Source organism: Colobus angolensis, unplaced genomic scaffold (genome assembly GCF_000951035.1).
Source record: "Colobus angolensis palliatus isolate OR3802 unplaced genomic scaffold, Cang.pa_1.0 Scaffold42, whole genome shotgun sequence".
In the NCBI taxonomy this organism is placed as follows: Eukaryota; Metazoa; Chordata; class Mammalia; order Primates; family Cercopithecidae; genus Colobus; species Colobus angolensis.
In genome coordinates, this window is record NW_012117599.1 from 2,868,600 (window position 1) to 2,891,684 (window position 23,085).

The 23,085-nt window shown below is 44.9% G+C and overlaps 1 protein-coding gene across 1 annotated transcript in view; it reads right to left on the bottom strand.

The window, feature by feature from the left end:
• The window catches only part of KIAA1211L (KIAA1211-like ortholog), a 75,697-nt gene that overhangs the window by 29,547 nt on the left and 23,065 nt on the right, over positions 1-23,085 (bottom strand). Inside the window, exons 3-7 of the mRNA XM_011956653.1 lie at positions 15,458-15,626; positions 9,596-9,731; positions 9,087-9,251; positions 3,757-3,951; positions 1-303 (exon numbers count right to left, since the gene is read on the bottom strand). Of these exons, the coding sequence (XP_011812043.1) occupies positions 1-303; positions 3,757-3,951; positions 9,087-9,251; positions 9,596-9,731; positions 15,458-15,626 (968 nt within the window). The remainder of the gene's footprint in view (positions 304-3,756; positions 3,952-9,086; positions 9,252-9,595; positions 9,732-15,457; positions 15,627-23,085) is intronic.

The window sequence follows — 23,085 nt, forward strand, 5'->3', positions numbered from 1 at the left end:
TGACTCGGGCTTGGCGAGCTCCGGGGTGGCCGGGCGGCTTGAGGGGTCCTCCCCGGGGGCACCCTCCTCCTCCAAGCTGGCCCTGAGCGCCTGGCTGTGCCGCAGGCGGGCGCGTCTGGCACGGACCCCTCCGGGTGGCGGCAAGGGCACCGGTGGCCCAGGTTCAGGGCCTCTGTCTGGCGCCACGTCCTGCTGCCCAGAGCTGGGGCTCTCTTCTGGGCTGACTTCCAGCGGTGGCTTCTCCTCGTTTTCCTCCTCCTCTGGGGTGCACGTCAGGTCGCTCAGGGATTCAGACTGAGCGCGCTGGGAGAATAAGGATATAAGAGCATCGTCACTATAGCAAATTCCAGGAAGCCTGTCACCTCCCCACTTTCTTCAAGGCTTGTAATGGCTTAGTGATAGCAGTGATAGCAGCACTCTAAAGTTGGCACTTAAGTAGGCATGTACCCACGGGTGTCTTTTCTCAGTTTGTATCCTCCTGGTCTACTTGGGCTCACAAGTTTATCAGGACAACGGCAGCTATGCCTCCCAAGTAAAAGTCTACAGCTCCTCTGACAGCCTCAAAACCAGTGGACTAGAGAGTAACGCCAAGGGCAGGAGACCAACAGCAGCCAGTGTCTGCCATGCTCTGTGCTCCACACTTGTTATTTCATTTACTCCTCCATTCATCCCAGTGAGGAACGGATGATGAGTCCCTTTTTGCACTTGAGAGCCAGGAGCTCAGAGAGGCCAATACCTTGTTCAAGCCTGGCCGAGCAGGTGGCCGAGCTGAACAGCTGGGGCTCTATGGCCCTGTGTTCATCCCAGCCAGTCTCCCATGTCAACACTTCAGGAGTGCACCCTCATAGTAAAGTCAGACTGGTTTTCCTAAAAGATGGCTCGTATCATGCCAATAGCTAACCACAACTATACAGGATAAAACCAAATTTTTTCAGCTAAATTTAAAGTCCTAGATTCTCTGGTCTTAGGTCGTTTCTTCCACTCCCTACTCAGGTCAAACCAAGCCCTCAACACTGTGCCAGACACTTGGTCTGAGTGACTGTCACCTCCCCACTCTCCCCCACCCCCTTGCCCCCAACCTCCAAGATATTCTACCAGGACCCCCAAGGACTGCTTCAAACTCTCCCACTCTTTGCAGTTTAAGATTCACCCCTTCTCTAACCTCCTGAAGCCCTACTGGCTTGGCAAACATATGCTGCCTTGTGATATTCTTCTGAAAGATCTCTAGAATTCAGATTCTAGTCCAACTTCCTCCTTTTGTCACAGAGTCAGTTCCTGCTCTCTCGGGAAGGAAAGGAGCTCCAGGTAACCAAGAACCATTCAAAAGTAACATGTGGAAATGACCAAAAGGTTGATGGTATAGAGACTGATCTTTTTAGAAAGTCCGTGATATTAGACACCAAGAGTCACCCAGGCTATTACTCTCTCCTTCCCTTTTTCTAAAGCAGGAAATATAACACTCAGGGTATGTTTGCAATAGGTTTTTCTTCTTGCTGTTTGTTATTATTTTAACATTTTTCATGGCATCTGCTTGCTAATAGAATCCAGGATGCCTGGGATGTTTGTGACAATACCTAAGCAAACTGTCACCAGAATGCACAATCCTATTCTTTTGGATTTAAAAAAAGGAAGAGGCACAAAGAAAGCTACAGAAGAACTTTCAAAAGTTGCAGGCTCTTTACTTTGCCATGTTGATGACCTTCTGCTACTGCAGGGAACTGCTGATGTTGAAACCTCTTTAGGATGGAGGTCACCTTTTAAAACTATCAGTCACGGAGCCCACACAAGGCAGCAGAGGGTGTGGCATGGCTGTTCTTTGCCGTCCTGGGAGCATTTAGGGAGCATCTGAAAGCACCTTGGTCCCTGAGAGGGGCCAGGCCACAAGGAAGATCCTTATGGTTGGGAAGAGGGACCTCATAACCAAAGGGCAAAAGGTGCTATGGACACTGAAGGACAGAGGCCCCCAGCATCACAGGTTCCACAACAGTGGATGGAGGAAAATATGGACACCTCTGAGAACTTGAGATACCCATGCCTGCTCCTTACCAAGCAGGGAAGGGGAAAAGAGGGAAAGACCATGGATGTGACAGAGTTGCATTCAAGGAAAGGCTGTGTTTACCTGTTTGCACAGACTGGCTACATCAGGTTTTCTGTTATTCTACAAAGTGGGATTCAAGAACTAAGTCAAGTTCAAATGTAAAGAAAGAAGGATACAGCCCTGCCCAGATGGGAGCAAGAAGGGAGGCTGCGTTTCCACCTGGAACAGACACCAGGCTTCGCTCTGTCACCAAGTCCTGGCCAGGTTGTGGCTGGCTATAAATGCCCTGGCCAGAGGAAAAGACATCCCCACGGGAGTCATAAATCACAGACTTGACCAGAAGGGAGCAGGCCCTGGCCCTGTGGTCTCATTCAGCACGAGGACAGGCAGGTCTTCAGTGACTGGACCTTGTCACGCCGACACAGCACACAACCTTTAACTGTACATGCACTGGACACACACACACCTATGCACAAGTATCCTGGTCCCTAGCTGGCACATCAGCCTGAAGGTAACCCGCCTTGCTTCTTCCTCCAGCATTAGTCCCCTCAAAAGTCTCCTCTGCTGGCACGAGTTTAAAGAGCACCTTCCATATGCCCAAAGGAAAACTCGCTCTCTTCAGGGAGCTGCTGAACTCCTGAGTGGCCCTAGCCCAACTGTCTCCAGCTGAGGCACCCAGCTTGCCCTGGGTACTTCACCAACACACCCCAATCATGTCGCCAGGGAAGGACAGAGGATGTTAGCCTATGAGCGTCTCTTTATCAGCACTGTCATTCTCTGTGGCCAGGCTGGTCCCCACTCCAGGGGGGACACGTTACAGTGCCCGTCAGGTAGGGGAGAGGGAACAGCCCTGTGTGAACCTCAAACCTGCCGGTAAATGAAGCCAAAGTGTGCCATGAACCAGTTTCTCAGCTTCTAGGACTAGGAGGCAAGGACGCCCCAAGGCAGCACACCCAAAGAGGGGTCTGTCTTCTCCCCATGCTACTGAGTAGGCCCTCGTCCAAGGCAGGTGTCCACGCTAGTGTTTCGGCTTCTTTCATTCGCTCATTTGTTAATTCTCTCATTCATTTGTTCCGTCGTTCATCCAACAACTGTTGTCATTCAACAACTCTGTGACCAGAAATGTTCTAAGGGCTGAAAGTGCAGCCGGGACAGGGTCTCAAAGAAGACTGGCAATAAGAGCACATCCATTTACAAAGATCACTCTGGCATGAGGCGAGTGCTCTGAAGGAAGTGAACGGGCAGGGTGAGTTTCTCTGGGGGACTCTCAGGCCCCAAGACTGGGACACAGCAGCACCAAGGCCTGAGGCTAGAGGCAGCTCGGGAGCTCAAGAGGCAGAAAGGTGGCCAGAGTGCTGAGTGAGAAAGGTAAGAATCCTGAGGGGTAGGCAGGACCTGATGTACCAGGCCTGGAGTGTGGACTTTACTCTGAGTGCAGGGGGAAGGCAACCAGCGTTCAGTAGTGTGTGAGGAATGACAGACAGATGGACAGATGGACGGATGAATGAATGGAGCGATTCTGCAAGGGAGAGACAGATCTGGTTTATGTTTAAAATGATGAGCAACTTCATCTTCTGCAGCATGGCTCCGTCAACGGTGGGAGTGCTCGGAGGGGGCACGAGACCCTGTGGGAGGGAGGTAGGTAGGTTGTGCGGGTTTGCGGGGGGTGTGTTAAGCCTGCCTGGCCTGCCTCCGTGTGGAGAAGGAAACCCAATTACCGATGAAAGCCGCCTCATCTTACTCGACCGCTGGTTGCGGGGCTTGACCTGGAGCTTGTGCTTAGCTGCAGAGTTGTCCAAGCAGGAGGAAGATTCTGGTGGGTATCTGAAGTCGGCCACTGGTGCCAGGCTGCTGTCCGAGGTCCGGGCAGAGACAGTGCTGTCGCTTACGTGGTCTGGAGACACGACAGAGACCTTCATGGGACGAGAACAAACACATGGAGCATGAACCTCACCCTGTGAAATAAGGACGACCAAAGCAACAATGCTCTTTTCTGCCCAGGCTCAGTCTTCTCACACTGTTTCTGGCTTTATGTGTGTGGAAATTATTTATTTATTTATTTATTTTTCAAGATGGAGTCTTGCTCTGTCACCCAGGCCGGAGTGCAGTGGCATGATCTCGGTTCACTGCAACCTCCGCCTCCTGAGTTCAAGCAATTTTCCTGCTCAGTAGCTGGGATTACAGGCACCCGCCACCACACCCAGCTAATTTTTGAGTTTTTCATAGAGACGGAGTCCCACCATGTTGGCCAGGCTGGTCTCAAACTCCTGACCTGGTGATCCACCCGCCTCGGCCTCCCAAAGTGCTGTGATTACAGGCATGAGTCACCACATCCGGCCAATACTTTCAATTTGATTCTCAACAAGGAGGGGTCTAGGATCCTCCTGGAGAAAGGTAAATGGCTGGGAGTTTAAAGTGCAGGGCCAGCTCCTGGAAACCTGCCACTCCTTCCCAAGACCATGCAGAGAACCTGTGTCTCAGGCTCCCGTGTCACTCTTCTGTGGCAGCTGGCACAGGCACTTCAGACAAGAGCTTTCTCTGTCAAAACACACCAGCCCGATTTGTCCAAGGACACAGTCACCTGGTCCTGTCTCTGGAAGCTGAGAGGAAGGTTCAAAGGTGTGATTTTAGAAGCTGGGGCGTAGGAAGTGCCAAGCCCACCGCCCAGCATTCCGTCACTGGAGCCCTGTTGGTTCAGCCTACGAGGTCTCTGTGTGCTCATGTGTCCTTTTGAAGAAATCTGGCTGGAAACTGCCATCTGTTAAGTTACAGGTATTTTACTCATTTCTACTTCAGCACGGAAGAACTGATAGCAAATAGCAAACATGTCACCTGGGACAAAGGGATGCTGACAGTCATCATCCTGTCAGACAGTGGAAGAATGAGGGCGATACCCGCAGATCCCTGCCCCCCGAACTTGGCCAGCTCCGCCCCCGAGTGAGGTCGAAGTTTGCTCCCCTGTAGACGCGAGTTGGCATGAAACTCGCAGCGCCTGTGAGCACATGCAGCCCAGATGAGGGGCGAGGTGCACAGGGAGACTCTGGCAGGTGGCAGGCTTTTCATATAACTCTGTGATCTTCAAGCAAGCTTTCTATTCAAGCACAGTGTGCAACATTAGTGTCAAGTTTCCATTTAACTTAAGAATAGAATTTGATCCAACGATTCAGTAAGCCCCTCATGAAAACAGTGAGTGAAGCAGTGAGACAGCACACCAGCGCCGCGCCCAGTGGCAAACTCCTAGGGCCATGGGCACATCTGCTGTTTCTTTTCCATAACCCTGGGACCCCCACACAGAGCAGGTGCCCAGCGGCCTTTGCTAACCCAGACAGGGAACCGTAAGGATGATCGTACCGGAGAGATGGGCTCCGATGCAGGAGGAACAACCTCTCCCTGTTCACGTGAAGCTCTCTCCTATTTTCTAATAAAAGTGTAAGTTTATCCGTGTAAACGAGGAGGAGATAATTACTAAAATGGGGGAGAAGGAGCTAAAAGTGGACGTAATCTATTTGAATTCTCTTTTAGCTACTCAGGTACTTATGGGAATAAGGCAAGAAAAATTATGTTAAAAATAAGTCACAAGTCTCCTGTCACACTACATCTGTGCCCGTGGCTCTGGCTCTCACTGTGGTCACTGACAACTCAGGAAGTCGCCTTAGATTGGGAAATCGATACCTTTCCCAGAGAGCCTTCCTTAAAGGTCACAAACAGGATGTGTACATTTCAAAATAATCGTACAGAGTCTGTAATATTTACCCTTGTCTAGAGGAACAATGTATAAACATTTGGTTAAAAAGAAGATCTCACTGCCTAGGACTCATGAGAATGGACGAGATGAGCCGCTTTGCAAGTGCAGTGAGAATGATCACGGTGCCTGTGACAATAATACCCTGGACGGCTCCTCTTTATAGAATAAAGCCCAATACCCTGAAGGCTCCGAAGGATGCACAGCAGGCCCTCCTCTCTGTGGGCCGCCCTGTGTCTGTCCTGCGTGGTCAGATGTCTTGGGTTCAGGCCCACTCTGGCCCCTGGGTTAGGGGACCTTGGCATGGAGCTTAACTTCCCTGAGCTGTGTCCCAGGTACAAGCTCTCCCTGACGAGAGAACTCAACTCCTCCGGCTTCAGAACTCTCACTTCTGTTTCCACGGTTGCTCTGAGAGATCTTGGGGTCCGGAAAGACCCCAGGGAGAATCGTGTCTGTTGTTGATCAGTGATGTAACTACGTGAGGTGGGCTGGGGCCCGTGGGGAGGAGGTGAGGGCTGGGAAGCTGGCTTCATGGGTGGGCTGGCAGCATCCAGAACATTCACCTCTGCATGGCTTGCTTCCAGTCACCCAGTGTTTCCTGAAATCTGTGCTTCTGGATGATTCTGAAAGCAGAGGGTTTAAAAGTCTAGCATGTGGCTCTTTGTTGCAGGGAAGGCAGCCCAAAGGACCCAGAGGAAACAGCCTGGGGTCAGAAGCTTTTTGTGGGCGGCCCTGAGCGACAGGTGCTTTAGGATGTGTGTCCTCAAAAAGAGGGGCTCAGCCACTGAGGAGTGGGCCAGGGGCAGTGCATGCAGGAAGGGCCACTGGACAGGAAGCAGGGGGGCCTGGCTGTTCTGGGGTGAAAAGAAGCTGCTGGTCCTGCTGGGAAGGAGAGGTACTGATCTACCCAATCTCATCTCGTCCCCCTAAAACCCTCTGAGGACACACATTCTAAGAGGGGATAAGCCTGCCCGAGGCCTCCCTCTGGAGCTGTGGGGGCATGTATTTGTTCTTTTGACACCAGGTCCGTGTTCCCTCCTCATCTTCCCTTCCCGCATCACCAGGAGTAAAATGACTCAGGAGTCTTGCCGGTTTATCACACTCTACCTGGCACGTCCTGCTTCATAGCAGGACACCTAGACTATGACCAGTGAGACATCATGTTATCTTAAAAACCACCAGGTAAACTTTCATCAGTCGTTATCACACTTGGTAATAAAATTGGAAACTTATTCCATATATTGCCTGGAAACCTTATTCTATCAGGAAATGTCACCTTGGTTGTAACATCAAATACCTGCTACTAAAGACTCTTTTTTCCATAATAATCTTAAATTTTTCTGTCTGTGTGGGCCTGTGTGTAAGCATGTGGGCCTGTGTAAGGTGTAAACAGCCTGCAGCCCATCGTTTTGGGGCTTTCGGCCCTATTACATCAAACACCACATATTCTACAAGCCCATTTTAAAGGGTGTGTGTTGTTTTTCCCTCTCAATCAACCAATTATGCGTAAAAACTTTCAGGCCTCTAAATGCAATCATTGTGTCTTCGAAACGATGAAGACACTTAAGATTACCTTTTTGTTTTTAAGTCTTAAAGGCTCAAATTTTGGTTTCCTGTGAAGCTAGTAGATTGTCCATATTACCCAATAATTGATAAAATCTCAGAACTTTTTTTTTTTTTTAAATAAAGGACCAACCACAGGAGGTGGTTGTGCTGTGAGAGAGAAGGTCAGGCTGGCCCAGCCAAGCCAGCTGTGGAATCTGTGCCTCATGCTGTCACACAGGTTTGGAGATAGGCTTGCTTTTCAGTGGATGGGTTCCTCACTACCTCTCCTCTTACTGCCCATCCTGGCTAAAGGCAGAGACCTGTGGGATGGGAGGAGGGGGAGTCCATCTATGATGAGGAACGAGGCAGCTCATGACAGACCTCTTCCTACTGCAGAGCTCAGAAATGCACCAAGTCACATCTGCTCCTGAGGGGGGAGACACTGAAACTGCACACAGGAGTATTTGGAGGTGTTGAAGGGGTACAGGGTTGGCTCAGTGAAGTCTACGAAATAGGCCACACCATCCTCCTCATCCTGTCTACCTTCTGCTCGAGGCTGGAGAGAAGGCCTGCGTAGCCCACTGTCCTCAGACCCTGCTCATTCCAGGAGCAGGGACAGCTTCGCCCTGGAGCAGAATTCTGGAGAGAAGAATTCTCTAGCCGACTTCATGTCAGTCCCCACCCCACACACTCGGCCACACCACAGTCCTTCTGCCTTCTTCATCAGTGACGTTCTGGGAACTCACAACTACACAAAAATCTGGTGTGGCAGGGTTTATAGGTGTCCACATTGAAGTGGCTACTGAACAGAATTCAGAAAAGCACAGAATCTGCAAGGCAGTGGGTCACAGCGAAGCCCCCCTCTTCACCGTGAATGGCCCCTCAAGCAGGCCAGAGGTGACGGGGCAGGTGTGTGGCTATAAAAACAACTCTGGCCTTGATGTGTTTTTCAAGTGTCAGCATAACAGATAACTCCAACTCTATCCATCCTCCTCAGTCAGGCTTGTCTACATGGGAATGATGACCACCTATTTTTAACATTTATGTGCAGGTACAGGGTATGGGCATTAAGTGTTCTTACCACGATCACATAATTTACAATGTGGCAGCACTGCAAGCTATGTTGTTTACGCGCGAGAAAGAGCTCAGTTCCTCGGGGGCCCACCTCTTGGATTCTAATGGGAAAGGTGGTGTGTGGGACTGGTTCCTCCACCCTGCTGAGGTCATCAGTTCCTCTCTTGCTTGTCAACCTTTCCCTGCTGCCCTGTTTGCCAGCAACACGGCACATGACTACCCCTATGCCAACACCGCCTTCAGGTCACAGACTCAGGCACCAGAAACCATCAGAGCCTCGACTATCACGTGCTCACCACTTCCCCCTCCCGCCGGCCACATGTCATGGCAACAGAAAACAGACACAACGTGTTTCCCTACTTCTAGTGGGGTTCTGGGTCTGGGCATCTGCTCAGACAGGAAAGTCAAGGGACAGGGTTGATTCTGGTTTGATTCTATCAACCTATCACCCTCATAACAAATGTCACCAAAACCACGTCTCCTAACCAGACCTGAATTTCTACTCAAAGAATGAAAATAAACACAGCTCAAGGGCTGACTGCAGGCTCCAGTGACCCAGTCGGCCACACCATGCACAGCCTCACCTATCCATGGAAATCTCAGGGGCACACACAGGGGATCCCAGAGCTCCAGCGCCCTCCAGGGCAAGTGTGGACGGAGACGTGCAGTGGCTCAGGCCGTACTTGCCTTTATGGTGGTGCCGGGACCCACGTCGTGCAGCAGAGACATCTCTGGGGGGCTCCTGGGCAGCCCATCATCCTCAGAGCTCATGCCAGCATCCTCTCCGCGCTTGGCAGGAAGGCCCCCTGGAGGAGGTGGTGGCCCCATTTTCACATTACACTGTATTTTTAACTAGATTGGAATAAAGAACACGGGCTCTTATTTTCATCAATGATATTTATCCACAGATCCTCCTGCTCTCATTCATTCATGCTGGAAATGCCTTCAGTGTCTTGGCGTGGTGCAGAGAACTGAACGTGCATCTGCCACCAGCTCTTCCACTGCCATCTCTTCTTTGTTCATCTAAGAATGAGTTGAGATCCCACTGTAACTCATTTGGTGTCTCCTGGGAGAGCTGTCATGTACGGGTGATTCTACTTTACGGCACAGCAAATAAACCAAGCGGAAATCGTTTAAAAACTTCTCAATGGATACTTGACTTGCACACCAGGTGACATGACCAAGGAAACATTTACCTGCAGAGCTTTAATCCGATCACACACATTTTCTTGGGAAAACACCCGCACAGGCCGAGTAGGGTCCTGTCCGGACTCAGGAATGAAAATACTGTCGTGAGAAAGGGCCCGGCTGCCCAGCGTGGCCCTGGACTCCCTAGGATAAAAGAGCCACCGTGAGACTCTGCCCACCTCCATCTTACTGACCCCCGGGGGACTCAGAATGAGAAAGGGGCATGTGGGTTAACAGAATATCAAACAACACTCCCTCGGCTGCATTTACATTTCAGGGGTCCCTGACTTTTCAGTTCATCCACACACGGTCAAATGCCAGTCAACTATTTGGAGCATTGCAGAGAGAGGAATCTTCCTAGGAGAGCTAAAGGTTGTGTGAATTATTTTTATGAATGAACAAACCAAGGTTTGACAAGGTGTGAGGTGCAAGACAGGAAGCCTGCAGAGGGGAGGGGCTGGCACGGCCAGCTTCTGAGGGTGTGCCGGCTGCCCCGGGGAGGGTGAGGTCCCGCCTTGTGGGCAAACACGCAGCCGCTCCATGGGCTGAAGGCTGTATGTGTGCAGCAGGCTGAGGGCCTACCTGATGAACGCATCCTCACAAGACAGACCAAGACATACATCCGTGGCTGGTTTGAAATGGGAACTACAAATCTGCAAAGCCATGGCCTCTTTTTATGACCTGGCCCCATCCGTGTGACCAAAACCTCTGTGCCTGCCTAGATCCTGGAGCAGAGATGGCGGCCTTCTGTCATCGCCATCCCAGTCCTTTCCTCAGCTCTGAGCTCAAGAATCTGATCTGGGACTGAACCCACAGGACATTCACAAAATGTCCTAAAAGGATGTGGGAATTAGCTGTCAAATTTTCCTAGCAGCGGTGGCTGCCTGAACAATAGGTGGAAGGAGATGACTGAGACCCAATGATGAAGGAAGGAAAGCCTACTTCTGCACACACTGGACATCTTGTGTGCACCACCCCACGTCCTCCCCTCCTGCCCCTCCCCTACCCTGGACATCCTGTCCACTGTGGGGCATTAAGGACTCTGAGGTGTGGCCCTGTCCCACTATAAACCAAACTGTGTTAGTTAATAATGCTTCCTTCTAATTAAACTCTCACGCCTGCAACCGTAAGCTTGCAAGTGGGAACCCATGGCTTCCAGGATGTGTGTGTCCTCACATGCCAGGGAGGGAACCACATTGACTGAAGCAATCGGGCCCTCCCTGCCCGGGGCAGCTCTTAACCCAAAGGTCGCACACACGCTTGGATTTCCCTTCCCCAGTGGACAGTCCATGGCCCACACTCTCTGGGAACCACAACCACCACCCAAGCACCTCCGTTCTGGATGTAATGAGGAGTGCAGGCCTCTGCAGAAACACAAAATGGTACATGTGCAAGGCCATTCACTACAGCAATATTCAGAAGACTGAAAGATGGGAAACACGCAGTACCTCTCAGTAGGCATCTAACTGAATAAACCATGAATGTCATACAATGGAGGACTCCACAGCTGGTCTGATGGGCAGGAGGGTCTCTCCATGCTGCATACAGGCATCACCAGATACTACTAAGTGAAATAAATAACAACCACTGCAGAACAATGTCCACAGTATGTCAGCACTGCATAGGAAAGGGGGGCCTGGATACTATCTGAACGTGTGTGTGTTTCTTATATTTAAAAAAATGAAAACAGAAGAAGAAATAACAAGTAAATAAAAGTGGTTTCCTTTAGGGGGAAAGAAATAACTAGATGAGGAGACATAGTGCAAAGATACCTACATTTACAACTTTGTCTTTGAAACTATGTAAACATTTTATATAATTAAAAGACAAAACCAAACAAAAAGAGAAATTAAAAAATCACTAAAACTAGAAAACAAACACAAACAAACACATCTAATTTTATATCAGATTGTTGGCATGACCCCACAGAGAATATAATAATTTCAAGTGGCTTTGACTCCACATTCCAAGATAGAATACATTCTAAGAACAACAACAAGAAAACCAAAGATAACAAATTGCACTCACTAATCTTATGAGTAGTAATAATAATTAAAAGGCCGGGCGCGGTGGCTCAAGCCTGTAATCCCAGCACTTTGGGAGGCCGAGACGGGCGGATCACGAGGTCAGGAGATCGAGACCATCCTGGCTAACACGGTGAAACCCCGTCTCTACTAAAAAATACAAAAAATTAGCCGGGCGAGGTGGCGGGCGCCTGTAGTCCCAGCTCCTCGGGAGGCTGAGGCAGGAGAATGGCGTAAACCCAGGAGGCGGAGCTTGCAGTGAGCTGAGATCCGGCCACTGCACTCCAGCCTGGGCGACAGAGCGAGACTCCGTCTCAAAAAAAAAAAAAAAAAAAAAAATAATAATAATAATAATAATTAAAAAACCAAAAATATTAAATTGCACTCTGCAGTTTTATTAGCAATAACACTGATTATAAGACAGTGTGCAGAAAAGTATTTATAGTATCTTTAACTTCCATGTAGGAAAGGGATAAATTATTATGAATATATGATAGGTTAAAGAAAATAAGTCATTTCATTAATATCATAAGGAGCCCCTGGTTTCCAGTGTAAAAGAGAATATAAAGAATTAAAGAAGGAAAAATGTTGTCTTACTAAACTTGAATTGGAAATATCAGCAAATTAATGATGAATTTTTCTCTTGAAAAGTAAACCATTTCCTAGCCATATCCACTGGACAGGTTTAGAATCAGTGACAGCCAATTAGTAATTATCACCCCTGGCAGCTGGACTGAGGTCTTTAAAAGCCATTTCACACCACAAGGAGGGGGCCAGGGCCCTGTGAAGAAAGTGCTGATTCCAGGTCAGGGGAAGAAAATATACCAAATAAACCTGAGATTTCTCATTGGACAAGAAAGTAAGGAAGCCATCAAAGATGAATGGGTTCATGTCAAAAGACAGAGCGAATTTCAAGTGACTCTCAACAGCCTAAGATGGAACAACTTGAGCATTAAATGAATAAAGACTGTCATGGATTAAAGCAAATCAAATATTTAAAAAGTAATGCATTCCAATGATATCTGGGGAAAAAAAGAAAAAACAAAACCCACTGGCCACTGTCAGGAGTTGCCAGGGGACCACATCATTACTCTGAGGGTGGATCAATGAAAGGAGAGCCAAGCACGATCCTGACTTTACTCTAGATTGTATTTCAGAGCAACCAAGCAATTGATGAAGGAAAGTTCTTCATCAAAGAATTTCAGTTAGCAAGTGTACAATGAATGACAAAATTAGAAAAACCACCACTTTGTGACAAAATAACAAATCATCACCAAGTGTTAAAACTGTCAGGTAAAGGCTGGTGGAGGGACCACAATGACACACCCTGAACCCACTTCGCTCAGAAAGTATGTGACTCATCACGGGATGTGACAACATCCAGCACCTGCTTGAACCTGACAGCATCTGGATCCACCGAATGATGTACCAGGAATTGGGAGAATATAGGAAAGAGCTGAATCACACCAAGAGAAAGCAAAGCCGGGACATTCTGCAGGACATGTGGCCCTGCTTTTCCCTCAGATCAATGATGTGAAACAAAGGGAGAGGGCAAAAGGAAATCGTTACAGATTTAAGAAGCACAACCGCACAGACACAGACGCGATAAATGGGCGTCACTTTCTTCAACCCACAGGGTCCCATGTGGTTTGCTGGCACTAATGTGCCTTAGTAAATGGAGCTGTTTTCCCCCCAGTGATGGATGAGAAGTTGCCGCAGACTCTCAACAGGCCAAACAGTACTTTCCTCTTCCTCTGTGCTGCTCTCTAAAAATGTCATCTGCACTTCCCAGGCCTCCTCATGCCCCACCCCCAATCTTCCTTGCCTAGCATCAAAATCAGCAAACTGTTACCAGTCACTGAGCACCAGCTCCCTGCAAGGTGCTGGGAATATCAAGATAAAAAGCACACCGTCTCCACTTCCCCTGGACTCCTGTGGCAGGGAGGACATCAGCAAGTGGACAGGACAATTCATCCCAGCTTGCCCCTCTGGCTGGGCTCCTGCCTGTAGTTGGAGGGGCCACACCCAGGCCTGTCTCTCCAACACCAGAACTGTGTGCTCCAGTCAACAGACGGGGTGGATGGGGGTGGATGTTAGAGTTTCCCTGGAGCTTGCAAAGTGATGACATTGAATAATTAGCAATATTATCGCGGTAACATCTCGTTCCCCAAGAGTTCAGAGCACCGCCTAAAAAAGTGCATGCATGCCGGGCGCGGTGGCTCAAGCCTGTAATCCCAGCACTTTGGGAGGCCGAGACGGGCGGATCACAAGGTCAGCAGATCGAGACCATCCTGGCTAACATGGTGAAACCTCGTCTCTACTAAAAACTACAAAAACTAGCCAGGTGAGGTGGCGGCGCCTGTAGTCCCAGCTACCCAGGAGGCTGAGGCAGGAGAATGGCGGGAACCCGGGAGGCGGAGCTTGCAGTGACCTGAGATCTGGCCACAGCACTCCAGCCTGGGTGACAAGCGTGACTCCGTCTCAAAAAAAAAAAAAAAAAGTGCATGCACGGCCGGGCGCGGTGGCTCAAGCCTGTAATCCCAGCACTTTGGGAGGCCGAGACGGGCGGATCACGAGGTCAGCAGATCGAGACCATCCTGGCTAACACGGTGAAACCCCCGTCTCTACTAAAAATACAAAAAATTAGCCGGGAGTAGTGGCGGCGCCTGTAGTTCCAGCTGCTCGGGAGGCTGAGGCAGGAGAATGGCGGGAACCCGGGAGGCGGAGCTTGCAGTGAGCTGAGATCGCGCCACTGCACTCCAGCCTGGACGACAGAGTGAGACTCCGTCTCAATAAAAATAAAAATAAAAAGTAAAAAATGCAAGCACAGTGTATCCCTTCCACACTTCACACAGTGCAATGTGAGTCTATTACAATCTCTGCTAGCACCAAAAACAAACAAAACCAAAAAACAAACCCAAAACTGAAAAGAAAAAAAAAAAAAAAAAGTTCCAATCTTTCCTTTCCAGTCATCTGGTGCCACCAAGTGGCCAGTAACATTTCTACTCCTTTAGAAAACAGGCGAGGAAGCTGGGGAGGAGGGGAGAGCAGGGGAGGGGACAGGACACCATTATCCGGATGCTCAAGCCTGGGACCCATCTCGGCGTGGTCTGTACCCCAAACCTGAGGGATATTATGTTTTCTGCAGAGTTCTACCCTTAAAGGGCCAGTGTTGTCTTAAAAAAAAAAAAAAGGTAAAAGCTAGCATAGCAACAAATCTGTTTCGTTTCCTGTTAGTCACAGAAATAACTGCTAGAATAACTGCAGCATATGTACTGTAACTATATTTTAATGAAATACAAGTTACAAAAATAAGGATTTCTTTACTAGACCTCCCTAGTTTTTTGTGCTTATTGGGTCTGTTCTTAATGATATTTTTGGATGATTTTTTCTAAGATAGCAAGAATCGTGCCCTCCCCACCCCCATCAAGTGAAAATATTCTGATTAGATTATTCAATGTTCAAGTTTAGAGAAAGGTATTATTTTTCTAGTATAGTATCTAGTCCTCAAAAGAGTTTTAAGTCAGGTTAAACCAGGGCCCCATCCTGATCCTGTCACTTTCAGCTGTAGGATGCTGGGCAAGTTCCAAATTTTATCTAGGGCTTATTTTGTCCATTTAGAAAATGGCATATAGTACCTCCTCTCCCACAGTTATTGTGGACTTAAACACACACAGCGTTCTCCACCCCCTAAAGTTTGAAAAGACAGAAAACACAACTTCTCTGGAAGAACCTCTAATGGAATTACCCAGGAGGAAAGGGGGCTCAGAAATCCAGCAAGTTACCAGGATAATGAAGTAGCGTATTTGGGTGCTCCTGGCCCGAGAGATGTAAAATGCAACTTACTCCAGCTCGTCCTCCGAGTCATAGCCCGCTGGCCCGGACTCGATGGCAATGACCTCATTCCTCGTCTGGCTTTGTTTCCAGGTGCTACTTTCTGTGGACGATGGCGACTCTTTTCTCTTCTTCTTCCCAAAAAACTTCTTGAAAGTTTTGAATTTAGATTTTTTCTTTCCTATACAGATCAGAGAAAAAAACACAAATAATAAGTAAGAGTGTTACAGTGTGTGTTTATGTGCACGTACGCAATGGGCACGTAAAAGAGAGAAAGCAAGATTTCCATCCATGCCTCAGTTATCTGCTTCTGGAAAGTCCTTTTACGGCGCAGAAGTACATGGCGTACCAGTTTCGCACACCTGAAAACACATCTTGTTTTCTTTTTATTTAGGGTATTTAAGTAAAAGAGCCAAGAACACTTTGGAAGATGATCACAGAATCAAAATAGCCACTTTCTTCTTATTTACAACCAAGTCTAATTTCTAAAATATATGTAAGTCAACTACAAAAGTCCTGAGGAGGTAAAGGTTACGGGATAACCCAAGCAATTTAGAAAGTAATTCTTGGCCAGGCATGGTGGCTCACAACCTGTAATCCCAGCACTTTGAGAGGCTGAGACAGGAGGTTTGCTTGAGCTCAGGAGTTCGAGACCAGCCTGGGCAACATAGTGAGACCTTCTTACTACAAAAACAAACAAACAAACAAAAAAAGTTGGGCATGGTGGCACATGCCTGTAGTCCCAGCTTCTAGGGAAGCTAAAGTGGGAGGTTTGCTTGAGCCCAGGAGTTTGAGGCTGCAGTGAGCTATGACTGCACCACTGCACTCCAGCCTTAGTGACAGAGCAAGACCCTCTCTCTCAAAAAAATATTTAAAATTCTGAAATGCTTTGTCTAGTGTGAATACAGCATCAAGGACAGAGGAGGCCCAACCTCATGGGCAAGAAGGTGGCTCTCTAGGGCACCAACTGTAGGATGAGCTAATGACTTTTGGTGAGAAAAATAATGAGACTGGTCATCCCCAAAGGGGAGGGGTGTGGCCAGGCTGAGTCCAACTCTGCCATGCTTCCTGGATTACTAGAATTCACTACACTTTTCAACATTTTGTGATCGCTTCTCTGGTGACAACTTCATTCTCTCCCACAAATTCTATCATACCCAGGCTTCCATGATTTCACATTAGCTGCTCAGCAAAGTTCATTCCTTTTCCAGAATAGTTACAGAACTGACAGTGGAGGGATGTAGCATCGTAGATTACCAGGATGCTGTCTAATACCTCCTGAAAATTTGTAAAACAATTCATTAGATTTTATAATAATTTAATAAACTGAATTCCTTTAAAAACCCAGGATCTTTCTGTTGTGTTTATATTACTGCCTCCTTGGGAAGCTTACATGATCTTACTCTCATGGGGAGAATCACTTAGGATTACTTTAGTAGGAGTTCCTACCTCATTACAGGTAGAACAAATCACTCTCCAAGGATAAATCAGTTCTACGGCACAGTTTTCTCAACTTCTAGTGTGGAAGTGTTCTCAACTTTACAATCGTAAAAAATGTTTATGTTGTTAGTAGATGGTTCTCAATGAGCATTTATTATTTTCAAAGACTCTTAAGAGTTTTCTGCATTTCGTCAGGACACCCTGTGGCTTTTGCCTCGTCAACAAATTGGAACGCATCCTCGAAGGCCTGAATAGATACACAACCTCAATATCATGACCATCAAAGATGCTGCATTAATGGTGTCCTGAAGTATAACTGGTAGACCTCAAGTATAACTGCTGTACACCTTTGTTCCACTGGCAGGGCTGAGTCAGCCATCCATTTGTTCGAGTTATATTTCTTCTCCTGCTAGCCTTTGTAATTCAATTTCTTTAACGGTTACAGGACTAGTCCAGTTTTCTACTTCTTGAATCTGTTTTTTTAGTAACATTTTTCTGAAAATGTATTTTTTCCAAATTTTCAAATGTATTGGCCAAAAAGTATTTATAATATCCTTATATCTTTCAAGCATTCACAACATCTATAGTGACTGATGCCTCTTTTCTCACCCTGATATGAATTATTATAAATGTGCCTCTTCTTTGCTCCTTGATCAATGGCACCAGAGGCTGATCAATTTTAATTGCCTTAAAAAAGTTTAGCTTTGTTAATTCTTTCAGTTGAATGTTTATTTCATATTGTATTAATTTCTGTTCTTATCTTTATTCCTTCCTTCCTACTTTCTGCAGGTTTACTTTACTATTTTCTTAAACTTCTTGAGATAAATATTTGGTTTATTACTTTTTAGACTTTCCTGCTTTTATAATATAATATTTAAGGCAATGCATTTCCCTCTAAGTCTGTTTTAGCTGCATCTACATATTTTAGAATGTAGTATTTTCATTATTGTTTGGTCAAAAATATTTTCTAACTTCTATTATGATACCTTCTTAGACTTATGGGTTATTTAGGAAAGTATGCCTTCTTCATTTCCAAGCAGTTGAGGATTTTCTATCTGTTATTGATTTCTAGCTTAATTGCACTGTGGTCCAATAACATACTCTGAACGATTTGAACCCGTTCAAATTCGTTGATACTTGCTTTATGGCTTACCACATCAACAATTTTTAAAAATGTTCCTGGTGTGCTTGAAAATAATGCATTTTCTTCGGTGTTCTATATATGTCAATTAGAAGATCTTTTTTAAAAAATAGTGTTGTCCAAGTATTTTATATCTGTACTGACTTTTAAAATGTTTGTTTTAGCAATTACTGAGAGAGATGTGTTAAAAATAACCCCACCCTGATTATAGATTTTCTTATTTATCTTTAGCTGTCAATTTCTACTTTACAACTTTATTTGTTGGGGAGGTTGCTTTCCTGCAAAAACCAGAAAGCCTGCTAGACAAATTCTAAAGGAGCTATAATACTTACAACTTTCTATACTACGTTAATGCATAGAAATGTAAAATTATTATCTTGCTGAGGAACTGAACATTTTGTGAAAGGGCCCTCTTTATGTTTAGTTATGTTTTTTGCCTTACATTTCATTTTGACTGCTATTAGTACAGGTAGATCATACCAAATCGGAAAATCTGAAACGCTGCAAAATCTGAAACTTTTTGAGCTCCCACCCGATGCTTAAAGGAAATGCTCACTGGAGCATTTCAGACTTTGGATTTTCAAATTTGAGACACTCAACTGGTAAGTATAATGCAAGTATTCCAAAATCTGAAAAAATCTGAAATCTGAAACACTCCTGATCCCAACATTTTGGATAAGGGATATTCAACCTGTAGAGCTACACCATCTTCCTTTATCCAGCACTCACGAGGTACAGGTTTTTGTATCCTATTACTATCCTTACTTTTCTGAACCTTTATAGTTAAGATTCATATATTTAGAGTTTTGGAATCTAATCTGATAATCTTTAACTCTTAACTGGAAAAATTAATGTAATTAATTAATCTAAGTAGTCCACTCACTGTAATTACTGATATATTAATAAAAACAAATCTATCATCTTACGTGTTTTTTCATTGATCTTCAAAAAAAAAATTCCATTTTTTTTTTTTTTTTGAGGCGGAGTTTTGCTCTGTCGCCCGGACTGGAGTGCAGTGGCCAGATCTCAGCTCACTGCAAGCTCCGCCTCCCGGGTTCACGCCATTCTCCTGCCTCAGCCTCCGGAGTAGCTGGGACTACAGGCGCCCGCCACCTCGCCCGGCTAGTTTTTGTATTTTTAGTAGAGACGGGGTTTCACCGTGTTAGCCAGGATGGTCTCGATCTCCTGACCTCGTGATCCGCCCGTCTCAGCCTCCCAAAGTGCTGGGATTACAGGCTTGAGCCACCGCGCCCGGCCCTCCGTTGCTAGTTTATAACCCTTATCTTTTGCTTCCTCTTTCCGTGGTTACCCTAGAAATTATACTACACATTTGATTACAGGTCAATACAAGGACCTTAGAATACTTTAATTCCATTTTTATGCACTATTGTTTTAATTCTGATTGTTTAAAACTAAAAAACCAAAGTTATTTCATGTTCACATAGATGTATCCACTTGCTTATTGTCTTCTTTGTTCTTCATTCCTTCTCATATTCCAGGTTGTCCACTAGAAAGATTTTCCTTTGGCCTGAGGGCACATTCGTGTAGAATCTGTGTTTACTGGGGGCTTACTGGGGCCAATCCAGTTTTTGTCTGAAACTGCTTTCATTTCTCCATCACTCCTGAAATACATTTTTCCTAGGTATAACATTCTATTAAGTTGGTGCAAAAGTAACTGCAGCTCTTGCCATGACAGTTAATAGCAAAAACAGCAATTACTTTTGTGCCAACATAATAGTTTCGCAGTTACTTTTCCTAAGGATATTTATAGGCTATTATTTCCCCGTTTTGTGGCTTCTATTGTGTTGAGAAGTTAGGCATTAGTTACTTTTTTGCTCCTGTCCAGGTAATCTGTCTCTTTTTCTCAGACTCATTTTAAGATTTTTCATCCTCTTTATTTTTCTGCAGTTTTACCTCATATGGATTTTCTTTGATTTATCCTTCTTGGGATTCATTGGGTTTCTTAAACCTGTGGGTTGGGTCATCTTTTTGATAAAATCCAGAAAATTCTCAGTCCTTCTCTCCTCCCCTGAGACTATGCTCAAATGGATATTACACCTTTTCACTTACTCTCTATGCCCCTTGTTCCCCTTTCTGTATTTTCCATCATTTTACCATATTATGGTACATTTTGTATAATTTCTTGTGATCTATCTTGATCTGATATAATCTGCTGTTATAACCATGCATTTTAATAATTACATTTATTTTACATAAATATAATTGAAAATAAAATTTTAATAATTACATTTATTTTAAATGAATTTATGTAAAATAAAATTTTAATCATTACATTTATTTCTAAAAATTCCTTTGTTTTTCAAATCTGCTACACTTGTAAAAAAAACTTATTTTGTAAATTACACACAGTAAAATTCGTTCTTTCTGGTGTACATAGAGTTGTATAATTATCACCACAATCAAGATACAGGACTGTCCTCATGCCGCCCTTGTGTAGTCCAGCATTCCCCGCTACCTTTAGCCCCTGGCAACCACTTATAACTTTTCTGTTCCTATAGTTTTGCCTTTTCGAGAATGTCATATAGCTTAAGTCACACAGCATGTCCCCTTTTCATTCTGGCTTCTTTCACTCAGCACAACACATTAGAGGCTCACTCATGTTATACCAAATCAATAGTCTATTCCTTTTTATTGCTGAGTAGAACTCCATTGTGTGGATATACCAGTTGGTTGAACCATTTCAACCTGCTGAAAGACATCTGGGTTCTTTTCAGTTTTTAGTAATTATAAATAAGTTGCTATAGTGTGTGCGCGTGTGTGTGTGTGTGTGTGTGTAAACATAAGTTTCCACTGCCAAGTCAATACCTAGGAGTTGGATTGCTGAGTCATAGGTAAGTGTATGTTTAACTTCACAAGGAACTGCCAAAATGTTTTTCCAAAGTGACTGTGCCATTTTGCATTCCTCCCTTCAGTGTATCCTTATCAGTTCCTGTTGCTGTGGTGGTTTTCTCCAGACATTTAATAGGTGTGTCCTGGGATCTCACTCTAGTGTTACTCTGCATTACCTAATGATTACAGATATTGAGATTTCTTCATATGCTTATTTGCCATCTGCACATCTTCTTAGGTTAAAGCATCATTTAAAATTTGCTCCCCATTTTGTAACTGAGTTATTTGTTTCCTTATTTTTGAATTTTGAGAGTTCCAAATATATGCGGGATATGAGTCCTTTATCAAGTGTGATTTATAAATATTTTCTTCTAGTCTGTGACTTGTCTTTCCATTTTCTTAAAAGTGTCTTTCTCAGAGCATATTTTAAAGTTTTGATGAAGTCCAATTTATAAATTTTTTCCTTTTATGGATTCAGGTATTATATCTAAGAATCCTTGCCTCATCCTTGCTCATAAATATCTTCTACTATGCTTTCTTTTAAAGGCGTTAAGAGTTTTATATTTAGGTTTATGACACATTTTGAGTTAATTTTTGTATAATCTGTGAGGTATATTTACATATGAATGTCCAATTGTTCCAGCACCATTTGTTGAAATATTATCTTTTCTCCAATGAATTGCCTTTGCAATTTTGTCAAAATTAATTAACCATATTTGTACGGGTCTATTTTTGAACTCTGCTTCTGTCTCTGTGTATCTATCCTTTTGCCAATACCATACTGTCTCGGTTACTGCAGCTTTATAGTAAGTCTTAAAAACAGGTAGTACGAAGCTTTCAACTTTATGCCTTTTCAAAATTGTTTTTACCTATTTTAGCTCTTTGCTTTTTCACACAAATTTTCAAATCGGCTTGCCAATATCTGCAAAATGTTCTGCTAGGATTTTGATTGCTTCCTCTTTACCCCTCCTCCTCCCCATTTCTGATGGGTGATTTTAAAAAAATCATCCCAGGCACTATTATTATTTCATCTATATGGACTTGGCTTTTTCCTAAATGAAAAAATCTCAGACTCTTCATGGAAATCAAATAAATTATTACTTGTCAGTATTCCTGCTACAGAATATTGAGCTAACTGTATGTCAGTCTTCCATAACTGACTTTTAAAGATTGCACTGCAATCTTGGTATATTTGTGTAAGAGTTCTGAGTGCTTTTCTGTATACATTGTATAATCATGTCATCTATAAATAGAGACAGTTTTATTTCTTTCTTCCATCTCTCTTTTATTCCTTTCTCTTGCTTTATTGTACTGGCTGAGTGCTATGCCACTTTTCCCTGGATGTTTTAAAACTTTTTTATTATCTTCAAACATAGTAGGGCATAGTTGTTTTATAGGATGTATTCGGTAATTCTGATATTGATGCCTTCGTGTGTCTGTTTCTCTTGTCTGTCTTCACGTGTGCATGGCGTTCTTCTTGTGTGCATATCTACATCCATAGTTCCCCTTTTTATAAGGAAACCCTACTCCAATATGATCTCATCTTAACAAATTACATCTGCAATAACCCAGTCTTCAAATAAAGCCACATTTGGAGATGCTGGAGACTTCAACATATGAATTTGGTGGCAGCACCATTCAACACATAGCATGTTCGTTCTCATTCATAGTACGCTGCTGCCTTCGATGCTTGGTTATCACTGACTATATGGTTGTCATGACACTGAAAATATTGTTTTCTCTAATCATTTGAAGTCTAAATAGAAGGCGCCTTCCTTTAGTGAATATTATTTGTTTCTGCAAAGTACCTGGGTTTGTATCCAGTCTAGAAGCAGTATGAACCAAGTTCAAGGGTTGAGGTTCTCTGAACTACCCAAATGGTGTAAACTCAAGCTACAAACCTACAAAAGAGTTGGTTTACCCCTACTTCACACCTACTCAGATCTGGTAGCTCCCTGGTTCCCCTTTATCGTACAGAGTGTCTTCTATGAGACAGTCTACCCCACACAGACCTTGTAGTTTGATATTTGACCTTGCTCTCACTTCCACCCCATGAAGACATGAAAATTTCCAAGATTGGTAAATGATCTAAGGGCAAAAGTGGCTTTTATACTCTATTGTCTCTCCAGGTTACCATTTTCCTTTTCTATTTTTTTTTTTTTTTTTTTAGGCAGGGTCTTGCTTCCTCTGTCTTTGAGGCACAGATTTA